Genomic DNA, 15,825 nt, shown 5'->3' on the forward strand with positions numbered 1-15,825 from the left:
CTGGGTGTGGCCATGCCAGCCACAATGTGGCAAGCCAAGGCTTCTTTTGCCAAACTGTCCTGTCCGTAGCCCCACCAAGGAATCACAGTGTGCCAGGAATGGACATCCAGTCTGAGGCACAGGATAGGAGCCCTTGAGATGGTCTTGGGTGAAGTGCTCTACTCGTGAGGGGAAAAGGTTATCAGTCAAACACATCAGCTATCTAATTTGGGCTATAAAAGATGGGGAAATCGAGCAATGAGGTTGCAAAGAAACTCAGAGCAGAAAAAGAGATTGCCCCAGAGCCTCCTTTTCCCCACCCCCATGTCCTCGTAAGCCCATCAGTGTTGAACCCCTTCCTGTCCCAGTTCCAGCCCATGCATATCTTGCTTGAGCCCATCTGTCTTTTGCATCCAGATGAACCCCTGCCTCCGGAAGCAGGAAGGGCCATCTCAAAATGTGAGGCCTCAGCGGAAGGATGAGTAGAATCTTTTCAGCTGAAGAAATAAAAGGAAGAACCTGAGCAAAAGCAAGGCAGCAAGAAAATCACAAGATCTTGTGTCCCAGGCCAGAGGCCTGGTATAAATTGAGAGCAGGGGTCCTGCTAAAGTTTCCTTTGGGTTCTGCTACTTCCTTTATGAAACTAAAATTTTACAAAGGAAAGCCTATCTGTCATCTTCTAGGCACCTAGTTGTTAGCTGATAATTTTGGCATCATTCCAGAATGCTAGTTTGCATGCAACGCCTCCTGGATTTCAGACCCAGTGCTGGGATTTGCTCTGGATTTGGCCATCAGGGCTGCTTGGGGCTCCTGGGGAACTGGCCTCCTCCTTTCGCGGGGATACTTTCACGGCTGCTTACTCTGAACCAAGAAGTCAGGCCTGGTTCTGCTCACCCCACAGCTGAGCTCCTACCAAACACACCAGCTGCCCATGGGAAGCTGCCCCATTAGTCAGCTTGATTGTGCTGTCTCTTTTGATAAGGGAGAAATTAGGAGAACCAGTTGGGGAACATTATTACAATGAACACATGCTTGGAGTGAGGAGACCAAGGATGACCTCCATTCATGGAAAACAGGTGGGTGGATGTCATGGGGATGCCACAATAAGGAAATCCTTTCTGGCAAAAAAAAAAAAATCACACTCAGACAAGCCTCTGAAGGCCACCAAATACAACGGTCAGGTTGTAATCCAAAACTGACAGGCTTGCTTGTTTTTTAAACATTGCATACCATCAGGTCCTTGGAGTGTTTCCTTTGTGCGTCTGCTCCTAGGACATCTTCTGAGACAGCTGTGCACACACCTCTGGAGGGCGTACTGATTTGAGGGTAAGTATGATGCCCTTCACATCACATTGTGTGCCCTCTACATGTTTCCAAGCTTCGCACAGTTGGCATCCCCCTTAAAAGTCAGCAGATTGTAAACTGCTTTCAAATACCCAATCCAGTGTTTCACCTTCTACTCCCCCTTATCCCAACCAGTTGGATATTGTGTCTTTCTTTATCTGAACTCCCCAACCTGATTTCTTTTCAGGCTCTTTGCCGAGGGGACAGCTGGTCACTAGCCTTTCTGGGACTAGAGAGCTCCTGCTAATTAAGCCTTGGGCAGGAGGGGACTCTCTCACACTGCTATCATCAGAGCTAACTACAGATCTTTCTCAGCTTATAACGAGGTTATGTCCTGATAAACCCATTGTAAGTTGAAAATATAGTTAATTCAAAAATGCATTTAACATCCCTAACCTACTGCACATCATAGCATAGCCTGGCCTACCTTAAACACGTTCAGGACACTTTTACATTAGCCTATAGTTGGGCAAAATCATCTAATGCAAAACCTATTTTATAATAAAATGTTGGTTAGCTCATGTAACTTACTGAATACTTTGCTGAAAATGAGAAACAGAATGGTCATATGGGCATAGAATGGTTCTAAGTATATCTGTTGTTTACCCTCATGGTCACGGGGCTGACTGGGAGCTGTGGCTTGCTGCTGCCACCCAGCATCACGACCGAGAACCTACCACATACTACTGCCCAGGAAAAGGCCAAAATCCAAAATTCGAAGTAAGGTTTCTACTAAACGTGTATCACTTTCACACCATCGTTAAGTCAAAATATTGTAAATCAAACTATCCTAAGTTGGGGACCGCCTGTAGTCTCTTTTTCTCCTTAGAAAAATGTTTTCCTACGTGTTTGGAAGAATGGCACATCCAATTGATGTTTCTCACACAAATAAGTTTGAGAAATTGAGCAGGTCTGTTTACTGTGAAATGCCTCAGTGCTTTAACTATGTTAATGTGCACTGGAAATCTCTAAGAGGAGTTACCATATGCAGTGGATTCCAAAGGTATTTAACCTCCAAACCCTCTTCCCTAGAGCATGTGGTTGGCTTAGTGCTCCATGGAACATATTTTGAGAGAGCAGTGATGAAGAGGATGCTATTCATTCTTTCACTCAGGCAACATTTACTGTGACAATACCAGGGACTGGACGATGCAGTGGGCACGGCATGGTCTGGGGACTAGAGTGACTTGTGTTGCAGTCTCTGCCCACCTCTTTGTTGATGTGTGACTTCAGGCAAGTGTCTTCACCTCTCTAAGCTTTGAGATTTTCATCTGTAAAATGGGTATCATAATGCTACCTAACTCTCTATAGGGTTGCAATAAGCAAGATCACAGGAACTAATGCATCGAAGGTACTGACAGTGTGCCTGATATATAGTAAGCATCCAGTCAATGGCCATCATTTTTGTCATCATCATCACCTTTATTACCTAAGGAAGAGGAAGATGCAGAAAATGCTCAGAAATGAGTATGACACAAGGCAGTATATAATCATCATACCTCAGACAGATAAAACGATGTGGGAATAGAGAGAAAAGGTCTCTTAAAGGACACAGGACTGCCCTGCACTTTGCAGGATCAGTAGGAGTTTAGGTGGTGGCAGGCAGGACTGTGAACATGGCAGAGCATAGAAGAAGGAGAAATGCATGGAGGAGGACACTGACCAAGGCAACACCAATTCGGATGAGCTGCAGGAATAGCCAGGGAACAGGTGGGTGGGGTGAAGAGGTGGGCATAATGGCTGAAAGGACTGAAGAGCAAGGAGGGCCATGAATACAAGGGGAGGGGTCTGCACTTTACTGGGTGAGAATTAGAGAACCAGTAAGCAATAGAGGGGTGAGAGCTGTATGGATTGTAAGGGAACAGGTTGGAATCTGCTGCCTTTTAAGCAGCAGTTTTAAGGGAAATTGTTGGGTGGCAGGAGATGGTCTAGAGTGAGAGGCCGAAATGCTGGGGGAGGAGGGGGAGAGCCTGTTAGGGGTAAAACCAGGTGGGAAGGTATGGCAGAGAGGACAGTGGGGCAAGATCTGAGGGAACCTCAGTGGAGACAGCCTGACAAGACTTGAACACCTACTTTCCTGAACTGGGTGAAACTACTGAACACTGCCAGGGGCCTGTTGTGGAGATGGGGCTTATTCCATTGTCAGAAGCTTCTGTGGTGACTGGGCCCAGACAGCGGTCCTCATCCTTCACGTTTGATGGGACTTTTAATGACAACACTTGGCCAATGACACTTGTGTTGCACACAAGTTCCCCACTCCCTCCATGCTGGGGAAAGTCTCCTACTGCCACGGCAGATCCACATGTCTCTCCTGAGCAGCAGGCCTCTGATACCATTCACTGTCAATTTTCACTCGTGACTGAGTGTGACTCCTGGGAAGGTCAGCTCTTTCTAGACAATACAGATCTTCCACGCTGTCCCAGAAGAGAAAGACCTGGACAGAGGCGGGTGTGGGATGGGGGCAGGTGGGAAGGGCTGGCTCTTTGGACACACTTTGAGGGAGTCTTAGGAAGGGGAAGTGGGGTCCTTGTACTACTGAGAAAGGGACCAAGCTCGTACATAGCAAGAAAGTGCATTTTAATCTTGGCCTTGGGCAGCAAAGCATGATAGAATAGTGACCTAATCCAATCTGTCAGCTCATTCTGGGCACATGAATAATGTCCCTCGCCTACTGTCAAGCCCCTGAATGAAGCCCAGGCAGATGGAACGAGGATATCATTATGGGGAAATGGGCTGGGGATTAAAGAGGATGGCATGGGTTTCCAAGCCTCATTTTTTACCTTCTTGAAATCCCCACTCCTTTGATATTCACACAGCATCATGTCGAAGAAGATTGGTATGGTGGCTTTCCGGAGCTCAGCCTCAGGGATAAGTGTCATCTCTAATATAGGTCCCACCATGCCTGGGATGAAGCAGATTTTGTTCTGGCCTGTAAGAGAAGAGGGACATGGACACATAAAACAGTTTTCATGGTGCACAGATCCTCCTCAGAGCAAGATTGTGAAAAGGAAAGAAAAAGAGGCAGAATAGTAAAAACAATAGTTAAGACCTACATGGTTGTTTATGGGAGCCAGGCACCATTTTGAACACCTTACATATATTAACTCCTGTAAGAGGTGCATGCATCATCCAGAATGAGCTGTTATTAAGGATAATAACATGGGTTTGTGGAAAGCATGTCACTGCTTACAAGGGTTTTCACCTGCGTGATCTTCTTGGTAAATGGAGCCCTGATGGAATATGTTGGTGATGGCGAATCACAGGGGTATTTGAAATTAAACCTGTCTGCATCACACACCATGTTTCTGAGATTGGAAGACATGCTTTCAGCAACTATTTCATGAAACAAGAAGAGCAAAGTACGGTCAGTGAAATAGTGAAGCACCCCCACACCCCTCCTCTTGAAGAAACAGTATGGCCAATGGAATAGTGAGTATAATGGTGAGGCACTCCCAGGAACCTCCTGTTGCTCTTGGCATTCTGGCTATGCTGGTCTGCTTCTGGTGTCCCAAACTCACTTTGTGTCCTTCGCTGCCAGGCCTATGCACACACTGCTCCTTTTTTGAGAACAGTTTTTTCTGTCTGGGCCACAATACCCCTTGCAACCTGGCTTCCCCTGGATGGGTCCCACTTGATAGATGTGTTGAGAAAAGCCCATGGTGCATAACTTCCCACCCCAGGTAGATCAGACCCCCTGTACTGGCTTCTTGTACTGTGCCTTCTCCCCCAATTTTGCAATGATGGCTTTATTTGTGAAATAATATGACAATTGTCTTCCTCCTCCATTTCATGAGAGTAGAGACAATGTCTGTTATCACTGTTGTACCTATGGCACTGAGTATAGAGCATATTAGATGCTCAAAAAATGTCTGTTGAATGAGGAAGTCAATTTGTCTAGCTCCTGCCCTAACTAGCTATATGCCTTGGATATACATCTTATAAAAATGCAAAAGCAATACCCACCTGTTGAGAAGACCATGTGAAAATATACTTGTGTGTACTTAGCACAGAGCCTGGAAAAATGAGCATCTAGGGACACGGGTAGTGTGGCCCAGCAGTTAAGGGCACTGATCCTGGAGCTAGATGGCCTTAATTTGTAACCTGACTCCACCATCAACTAGCTGTAAGATATTAGAGAAGTTGATCTCACCACTTGAGGCCTCAGTGTCCTTACCTGTAACCTTGGAAAATAGTATTTATTTGATAGGGTTGTTGTGAAGAATAAATGGATTTTTACCTAGCACCCGGGACAGTGCTTAGCACGTGGCACACTTTACGTAGTGTTAGCTATTACTATTCTGGTATGTGGCCAAAATGCACCATTAAGGGCAGCCTTGTTGAGTCAGAACTAAGCAGAATACACACGAGAGAGCACGGTGGGGGGTACTTAGGACTTCCTGGAAAGAGAGGGCAAGCACATCCAGGCAACCCTATCATTGAATCTGATGCTTGGGTGTTCCATCCCCAGCTGCCGCTTCAGGGTCTCAGAGCCCACAAAGTCTACGCTGGTTTTCTCTATTGTCTGATCAAACAGTGGGGGTCTTAACCTGGAGCAGAGAGCTCCTGGGGGTGCAGAAACTCGGGTGGTGTGGCATACAGCCTGGGGCTGCTGCTTTCGATTAAAGATGGAAAAGGAGCCAAGAGGGAAGACGGCAAGAAAATGAATTTTCATTCAGCCTCAATGAGGCTTAATGTTCAAGTATTTCCCCAGAATTCAGATAAAAAAGGTATCACCCTAGGACTATCTTCAGTTAGTGAGAATGAAATGGTGAAGTCAGGCTGAGAGTTGAGTGAAATATAAAGACACTTTCCCAGGATATCCGCTTCATTTTATGATGCATTTGGATTACACTTGAGCTTCAAGTCTTCGTTTTGGCCCAAATAGAAAAGAAAAAAAATTGTACGTTCTAGCAGGTTTATAGTAATTGCTAATCTAGGTTTTTTATTTCGTCCTTCAAGATCCTTTAAACCCACAGTGGGGTTTTAAAATTCAAAGTCAAGTGCAATAATAAGTAGAAAGTAAATGGGAAACTGTCAGATAAGCCACCACGGGATGGAGAAATTGCTTATGCAACAAAGGCCTTTAGAATACTGGAGGGCATTGGGTATGATAAGGATATATTTAAGATGGTTTAAAATAAAGAGCGGACCTGCTGTAGACCAGGGATTTCTTCGATACTCTTGACCTCCATTCTTTGCAGTCAGCTGAAGAGATGTTTGGAAGAATAGGGGAAATGGAGAGAGATGCTGATCTCTAAATACAGTGTGAGCTAATCTCTAAATACAGTGTGAGCTGAATGCCCCTTACAATGCTCTGTGAAGAAATTTTATTCATTTACATCAAAATTGGAATTTCAGCACATTGGATTTTGTGTTCCAATAATCTGAATGTGTGTGTGTGTGTGTGTGTGTGTGTGTGTGTGTGTGTGTCTTTATATACATAGAAATGTGCCCGCATGCACACACACACAACATATTTGTAGCTAATTGAATGCAAACTCATTTGGAAAAAAAATCCTCATTCAAGAGACACACCTGCTGCTGTATTTGGAAAAAAACAAGGCAAGAAATCAGTAAGAGAGTCTTTTTTCATATAATGCAAGCTGAATCTCACTGAGCACAGATACCAATTAGAAAAGGCTTTTAAGGTGCCAATAAGCCAGCAGGATAAATCCAAATGCCAAATTACATAGGCTTTGGGAAAGGCTCTGCTGGTAATGAGAGCGCAGAGAAGAGCTTCGATGTGTGGGCGGAAAGGAGTCCTGTGTGTTCTCTGGCCTGGGTTTCTAATCTGTGCAATGGCCTCATCTATCACACCTCTCCGGAGGAGACTGGTATCAGGGCACTAAGAAGATGACGTGACAGAAAAGGAAGAAGGAGGAAGAGACCTGGGAGGGAAGCAGGGAGGAAGAAGACCATCGTTGTGAACCTGCTTAGACCAGAGTACAGTCAGTCACTGACCTTGTGAGGTTCATAGGAACAGAAGGGGCTCTCTTTTGGAGAGTAGATGGCTCTCTAAAGGTGGGCACAGACTCTGGAATGACCAGGGATGTGGACAAGTCATGACCTCCTGGATTTCAGAGACTTGCATACCCCTGGGGACTCTGAAGTAAGGCTGGGCTGATCCAGAAAGATCACTCATTCAGTTCCAAAGAGGAAGAAAGAACACAGATCACTGCTGCTCTGACTTGGCCTTGGAAAAGCTCCCATCTGGCACTGCTCTGAGACAGGCAGTCTGTTTGCTCCTCATCGTCCAGCACAAACCCAGCTCCAGCTTCCCTCCAGGCCTTGCAGAATCGCTGAGCCCGACAACCTGGATCATGTCCCACCGCTGCTACTCCATGGCCCTGTGGCTTTGTGCCTGTCATTTAAGTTCCCCAAGCCTCTGTGATCTCATCTGTAAAATGGAGATAAAAATAATCCCTGCCTGGTAGGATTGTTGAGAAGCTTGAGCGAGTTCATATAAACAGAGGGCTCTGCAGAGTGTCTGGCTCATTAGAAAGGCTCAGTAAGTACTGATGTTGATTGTGGTGATGATGATGGTGAGTACTGTAAGCTCAGCCTCTGCTAGATTCTGGAAAAAGCAACATATAAAGACATGTTGCAATGCATGGGGCTTCCTGAGCTTTGCACAGAACATTTTAGTCCTATCCTTGTTCACCTCAGAGTAAAGAGCTGGCATGGGAAGGAGGTCAGAGTGGATTTACCTTTTCTCCCAGGACTGACACTCATGACCCTGCAGACCCTTCTTTATCCCACCTAAATATTTTATAATTGTCCTTGAAGATGTTTGAAAAGTCCCAATCTGACCATGTTGATTCACAGCTTACAATCTTCCCATGGTTTCTGTTATTCTTGGGACCTAGCTCTGCAGGTCTGTTTAGTTTGATGCCTCTGCTCCGTACCATTCATCTTTCTACTTGCCTGCCTGTCCTCCCTCCATGGCCTGGTTCCACTCCTTGGGCACACTCTTTTCCTCCTCCTTGGGGCTGCCTATGGGCCCTTCCCTGGCCACCATGCTCTCCCTTCCAGCTCCCTGACCCCATTGCTTTCTTTCTTTTTTTTAATGTTTATTTACTTTTGAGACAGAGAGAGACAGAGTGCGAACAAGGGAGGGGCAGAAAGAGAGGGAGACACAGAATTGGAAACAGGCTCGAGGCTCTAAGCTGTCAGCACAGAGGCTGACACGGGGCCAGGATCCATGAACCGCAAGATCATGACCTGAGCCGAAGGCAGACTCTTAACTGACTGAGCCACCCATGCACCCCTCCCGGACCCCATTTCTATGCTGAACCCTACTGCTACCTGTCCCCACACATAACCCCCACTCATTCTCCAACATTATTCTATCGAATATGGACACTACAGCCACATGTATCCTTTGAGCACTTGAGGCTACTCCAAGTTGAAATGTGTTGTTGAGTATAAAAAGCCCACTAGATTTCAAAGAATGAGTTCTGGAAGCCAAAAATAAAAGTCAACACATCTCAATAATGTTTTGTATTGATTACATGTTGCAAAGATAACACTTTGGAATATGGGGATAAACCAACTATATTGTAACATTACTCTCACTATTTCATTTTGCTTTTTAAAACTGTGGACATTAGAGAATTTGCATTTAGACAGATGGCTCACATTCCAGTTTCAGAGGATAGGACTGCTCTGGAGTAAAGGCTCTGCACTATTGCTCATCGAGGCCATCCTTGGCTCACTCATGAGACAGGAGGAGTCTTTTACAGAGTCTCCAGGTACCCCAAGCTTCTGCTGTGCAGTGACTTCCCCTTTGACTATAAGGAGACAGTTCTGCAATCAGTAGGTCACTATTCAGTGCAATGAACCCGAGTCTATGAAGTCAAGGGCTCTATCATGAACCTGTTTCCAGTTATAACTCCAGCCATAGGCATAGTGCCTGGCATTTAGAGGATGCTCATATTAGTTTCCTGTTGCTGCTGTTATAAATCACCATAAACTTAGTGGCGTAACACAAAGGAAGTTATTACCTTATACTTCTAGATGTCTGAAGTCTAAAATGGGTTTCCTTGGGGCGCCTGGGTGGCTCAGTCGGTTAAGCCTCCGACTTCGGCTCAGGTCATGATCTCACGGTTTGTGGGTTCGAGCCCCGTGTCAGGCTTTGTCCTGACTGCTAGCTCAGAGTCTGGAGCCTGTCTTCAGATCCTGTGACTCCTCTCTCTGACCCTCCCCTGCTCACGCTGTCTCTCTCTCTCTCTCAAAAATAAATAAAAAAAAAAACAAAAAAACAAAAAAAAAAAAAACATTAAAATGGGTTTCCTTGAGCTAAGATCAAAGTATGAGCAGGGCTGAGTCCTTTCTGGAGGAGTCTTAAGAAGAAACTATGTACTTTCTTTTGCAGCTTCTAGAGGCCACCTACATTCCTTGGCTCTTGGCCTCTTCCTCCATCTTCAAAGTCATCAGTGCATCTCTTAAAATCCCTCTCTGACTCCCCTGACTCCTTTTATTCACTTCTAAGAACCTTTTAGTTGCAGTGGGTCAGTCTGGACAGTCCAGCATATTCTCACCATCTTCAAAATTCTTAACCATGTTTGAAAAGTCCACTTTGTAAGGTAATAAATACACAGGTTCTAGGGATTAGGGCATGGGCATCTTTGGGGAAATGTTATTCAGCCTACCATAGTGCTCAATATTTGCTATTAAATAAGTGAATCAATATTCAAATGGAGAGATGGATGTATGGATACCTCTCTATTCCCATTTTCTATTACCTGCCAGCAGCTTCTCCCCAGCCTTAAGAGGCCATGCTTGTGTAAGCTGGTGGCTCTCCTGGAATACCTGTACTTTCCCCTCTTCATTTCAGGCTGGACATGGGCCAGACTGGGGTTTCATTCAAGAGCCATTTACCCAAGTGGATCCAACCTTACAGTCCTCACCTTCCTCCCATTTGCCTGAATTCTTGAGTCTCCACCACACACTTCATGTTAAAGAACATATCTTAGTTCATTCTTTAAATTCTTAGTTTGTGTCTACTCTTAGGACTAGATGTTGCCTCTTTCTGGCAAAACAGGGATTGTGCCTTATCCTTCCTCAACTCTCCACCCTTCCCTGGAGCTTAGTGCTGGCTGGGCACTCTGTACATGCTTAAAAGGCAAAGGCCCAGTTGCTCTCATAGCTCTGCCAGGGCCGACCTCCCCACAGACGAGGACATGATGCCAGTCACTGGAATTTGTCTTTTTTTTCCTACGAAGACTGTTAACACAGCAGCCTGATGTTAACACAAGTGAATGTGGGATGGCTAAGTGCAAAGTCATTTTGGCAAAATGTGCATTGCTTCGCTTCAAGCAGAAATCGAATGTTATGATGTTACACTATCAGGAAAAGTATATTACATTTGGCATAGTCCCATTCCAAAAACACAAATGGCATTAACCCCTTAGTGGCCTGGCTCTGGTAACAAGATGTGGTCCTTCTCTCCATCAAAACCTCCCTACAAGTTCCCTCTCTCACAAAAGCACGCACAAACACGTAGACATGCACACACGCACATACTTGTCTAGGCTTTTCTCTGAAGGATGTTAAATAATCTTCAATCCTGAGACTATCTTTGCAATTAGGTATCTTATAATCACAGGATTGCTCACATCCTTCCTGATGAGAAGAAGAAGAAGATGATGATACTGATGATCATGGTGATGATGCTCTGATTGCTTTGGGCATTAAAACATAATTTAAAAGGTTAGCATGCATTATGATTTACTCATTATCAGTAGTCTTTGAAAAACAGTTAGCTATTTCACACTCTTAAAAAATAATTTGCATATTCTGAGAAAACACTAGTGAGAATATTGGACTTGAAATCAAGAGCCAGATTCTTTCTCTTCAGCAGAATCACTGATATGTTGACCTTGGGAATGTCCTTGTGCCTCTCTGGGCTTCAGTGAGGTCTCCTTTTATAGAATAGGGAGGGGGCTGAATTAGATGATGTATCAGTTACAGATGTAGCAGAAATCTGATTACCATGGCTAAACAGAGTGAGTTCTGCATTAGTTTTCTTCCTTAACAAGAATATGACCACCAAAAGATGGTTGGTCCGGAGCTGTTCCTCCATCCTTAGCATATGATTTTGTCTTCAGAGCTTCAGACTAGCTACTGCATGTCCAAGCATCTTGTTGTTTTCCAGAAAGGAAGAGGGAGAAGAACTATGGGCAAAAATTTGCTGTCTTCATGAATTTGTCCCCTTCCCTTTTTTGTTTTAAATTGGACAAAAAGGATTTCCCAAAGCCCCAACAAGTTTGTTTCTGCTGATTCTCTTTGGACAGGGATGGGTCATATGTCCATCACCTGTTGTAGGACATTGTTAACTGAGCAAATTGTGATCATGAAAAAAAATAAATGAACCACAATTCAGTTAACCAGGAAGAAGGAAAGAATGGTCTACCACAGACAGCTTCTAAGTTTCACTTGGTCTTGGGTGTTCCATGAATTGTACTTTAAAACCTATCATTATCTACTACATTGGTCTCTAGTGTATACAGTGCTTAGTCCTGGTTTGGATTAACCTCATTAGCACACTAGGAGAATGCATGCTAATTCCAGCATCTAGTAGAGCACAAGGCAGGGTGGAGATGGGGAGCCATCGGTTCACTCTGTCTCCTCTTTCTGTTCTCTTATGCTTGAAGAAAGACAGCTAAGGAGGAAGGCAGCTTGTGACTAAACAGGAAAATCCCTTCAGGCTGATGTACTTTCCTCTTTCTGGAAGTCCAGGCCAAGAGGTAAGAAGGGTGGCCATCTTTGTAAAAGCATCCTTCAGTGGACATCTGTGACTTTGATACCCCCCTCCATAACTCCATAAACATCTTACTTTGGGAAAATCTACCCCCTTCAATGGACATAGGCTTGGTGGGACCAATCAATGGAGAGGTCATCCAAGTAAGGACAATAGAATGATGTCCTCTGGAGACTGGATCTTTAAACAGGGTGATGCCTGAATGGAATATGCTAAAGGCAGAGTCATGCCACTTGTCCTGCCTCCTAGAGTGGCTGTGGCCCTGTCCTTCATAGCCTGGTTCTCCTTGCCCTTCTTTTTTATTTTTTAATGTTTTTTATTTATTTTTGAGAGACAGAGACAGTGTGAGCAGGGGAGGGTCAGAGAGAGAGGGAAATACAGAATCCAAAGCAGGCTCCAGGCTCTGAGCTAGCTGTCAGCACAGAGCCTGACGTGGGGCTAGAACCCATGAACTGCGAGATCATGACCTGAGTCGAAGCCGATGCTTAACTGACTGAGTCACCCAGGCACCCCTCTCCTTGCCCTTCTGATAAGTACCTTCTCTGATTAAGGCAGGAACAGTCAGTTTCTCTTTCTAACCCTAACAAGTGTATCTTTTTTTTAATGTTTACTTATTTTTGAGAGAGAGAGAGAGAGAGAGAGAGAGAGAGAGAGAGAATATGAGCAGGGAAGGGGTAGAGAGAGAAGACACAGAATCTGAAGCAGGCTCCAGGCTCTGACATATCAGCACAGAGCCCGACAGGGGGCTTGAACTCACAAACTGTGAGATCATGACCTGAGCCAAAGTCAGATGCTTAACTGACTGAGCCACCCAGGTGTCCCACAAGTATATCTTTTAATTTCAGTAATTCATCATTTGTATTTGTAAACAGCAAGGAGTCTGTGACACTTCAGGACAGACATTCCAGCCAGGGTCCTTGTCCTGAATCTGCTTCTTAACCCACTGACTTTGTATATACTTCTTCACTTCTCTGTGCCTCAATTTCCTCACTGGTAAAGTGGTGGGTTGGACTAGACCTTTAACTTCACGCCCTTCTCTGAAGTGCTTCAGGATTTCTCCCCAGAAAATCCTCGGTGGTCCACATGGGGAGCTCAATTTGGCCCGTTATAATGGGCTCTAAGCCCCCCCACCCCATTTTAGTTAGAACAGCTTGGCTTTCAATCAACATATCTATTGAGCAGGAGAATCGTTTTTTTATTGGCCATAAGCTAAAAATAAACATTAGAAAAATTCTGGACAATATGATCTCTAAAGGGCCCTTCCGGCTCTGATGTTCTGTGATTCTAAGCAGGTGGAATATTTGGTAACATCTTTCCATTCATCAGCATAATTGGGAGTGCAGGAACGTCTGCCAAAACATAATCTATATCTAAATAAAATCTTCTGTGTGCAAAACAACAGCAATGAAGGACGTTCAGGAAAGAGCAGGCTATGTGGAAGAGCTGGAGACAAACAAAGCACAGATCCTGGCTTTGCAATTCTGGCAATGCCTGGGGTGTAGGTGTGGGAAAGAAGCCCACCACGGCTTTACCTCATCTCTTACATCGTGAAGCAAAGATGCAAGGTCATACGCAAACCAAACCTAAGCCGCCCATGTTTCACTGGGCATATGCAATGTTTTAAAAACTTCCAATTAGTTATCATCAATATTTAGAAATTGGAAAATGCATTTAAAAAATTCGTTTCCTGTCTTCTTTTGAAAAACTGGAAGATGGGACATCATCGGCCTTGTGTTCTAACAGGATGGCAATCACCCAGGTCAGGACAGTGGCTGCCCCCTTCATATGGGGGTATGTTTGCTTCACTTCATTCCAGGCCAGACTACTCCCTCCCGTACTTCTGACCCTGAGGCCATGTGCTGACTACCAGGTAGCCCTGCACTTGCACTATGCTCTTTATGTTTTCATTTTTTCCTTTTGAAGAGTAATGGGCAATGACACATAAAATGTTTCTTATATCCCTGTCCTTATCCAAAGTGGAGAAAGAAAAGAGAGACTGGGAAAGGTATGCTTTCCTAGAAAAACAGGGCAGAGATAGTATTTCTTTACAGTAGTGGTTTTCCAATAGGGGTCATTATGCACATCCCTTTCCCCTCCCCAGAGACATGTGGCAATTCTAGAGACATTTTTGGTTGTCCAATTAGGGTGGATGCTGTTGGAATCTAGTGGATAGAGGTCAGGGATGGTATTAAATATCCTGCAGTGCACAGGGCATCCCTACAACAAAGAAATACCCAACTCTGAATGTTGACAGGACCCTGTGTTATATGTGTCTGTGGATTTGACATGTCCCAACCCCATTACTCTTTTACATTACCTGGCTGGGCCCTGCCCTGCAGGCCTGGTACTAATGCTTAAAGACCCAGAACAGGGAAGTTAGGTTCTGTCTTAATGGGGCAAGGGTGAAAATGATGATAAAAATTCTGACCATGAGTGTGGCCTCCATGGCTTTACGCCCCCATTTTTTTTACTCTTATGAAACTTCTAAGTGCCCTGGGAGAAGGTGCAATTTCCCCAGATTCTACCCAGTGTCACTCAGTCCCCTTGCTTTGGATCTCACAGCTCGTACATGACAGGGCAAGGCCCAAGGCAGGTATGTGGCAGTCTGTTCCGAGCCTGGTTGTCCAGCCCACCCTTTGATTGTGCAAAGCAATCCATATCCCTCCTGGTACCGGTGTGTGCTCTTAACTAAAGTCTGATGCTATCAGTGAGCATGGAATCCAGACTGATGCCCTGTCCGCTGTGCTTCCCCTTCAGTGAACGGACCTTGCTGGAAAGGGCAAGAAACTGCTGTCCAGGAAACCCGAAGGGAACTGAAAGACACTAAGAAATCTAGGGAAGCAAGAAGCAATGTCAGGAGAGGTCATTTAGGTTGAATCCCAAAACTAGCCACAGTCCCTGTAAGGGCCTCCTCTAAAGAGGGTTGACGTCCAAGCCCAGGGCAGAGTAGTTTAGCAGCAGAGAGTCAAGAAGGGCACACAAAAATTGGAGATGAAAATACCTGATTACTTGTAACTATTCATTAATCTATCCATCTATCCATTCATCCTTTCAGCACTTATTTATGGAGCAGGATTCAGGCCTGAGGCAAGGCATGTGGCCCCTATCCTCGTGGGATCAAAACCAAGCTCTGGGCCTTGCAGCTGTTTGATCTCAAGCAAGTTATTTCCCTCTCTGAGTTTTCTGATCAATTAAAGGAGGGGAAATTTTCCCATCCTGCAGGAAGTGATTGAAGATTAAATAAGATCTCTTCAGTGCAGGGCTGACTCAGACTCTCAAAAAATTTCTCCCTGATTCCATTTCCACTTCCTTCCTCCCACGGGCCCCACACAGTTCATACATGATTCCTGTAGCTCACTGGGACAGGGATGGCTTCTGGGGTCACCTTCGAGATCAAATTTTGTCACAAAAGACCCTTGTCTTCCACAGAACCAATTCTCTGTGGGGTTGGAGGGTCTTTTGTAGATCACAACATCACTCAAGAAACTGGAGGCAGAATGGCACACCCGTCAGCAGGAAGCGGGTGTGTGATGTGTGAGGACATAAGTTCCTACAGCAGTCCTGCCCTTCCTCCTTTTTGTAAATTCCAGTTTGACGTCTTAAGCCCTCAGGGGCATCAGGCAAGATCCACAGCTGTGTGGGGGAGGGACCCAGGGATGGGCACTCTCTTATCAGGCACTTACTAAGGACCCAGGACACACACAGTGATAAACTGTTATTTCAAGCTCCCACCGCTGAAA

At 45.1% G+C, this 15,825-nt stretch overlaps 1 protein-coding gene across 1 annotated transcript in view; it reads right to left on the reverse strand.

Moving 5' to 3' along the window:
* The window catches only part of DOCK2 (dedicator of cytokinesis 2), a 404,233-nt gene that overhangs the window by 51,520 nt on the left and 336,888 nt on the right, over window positions 1-15,825 (reverse strand). Inside the window, exon 33 of the mRNA XM_029942884.1 lies at window positions 4,104-4,252. Within this exon, the coding sequence (XP_029798744.1) occupies window positions 4,104-4,252 (149 nt within the window). The remainder of the gene's footprint in view (window positions 1-4,103; window positions 4,253-15,825) is intronic.

Source organism: Suricata suricatta, chromosome 6 (genome assembly GCF_006229205.1).
Source record: "Suricata suricatta isolate VVHF042 chromosome 6, meerkat_22Aug2017_6uvM2_HiC, whole genome shotgun sequence".
NCBI lineage: Eukaryota > Metazoa > Chordata > Mammalia > Carnivora > Herpestidae > Suricata > Suricata suricatta.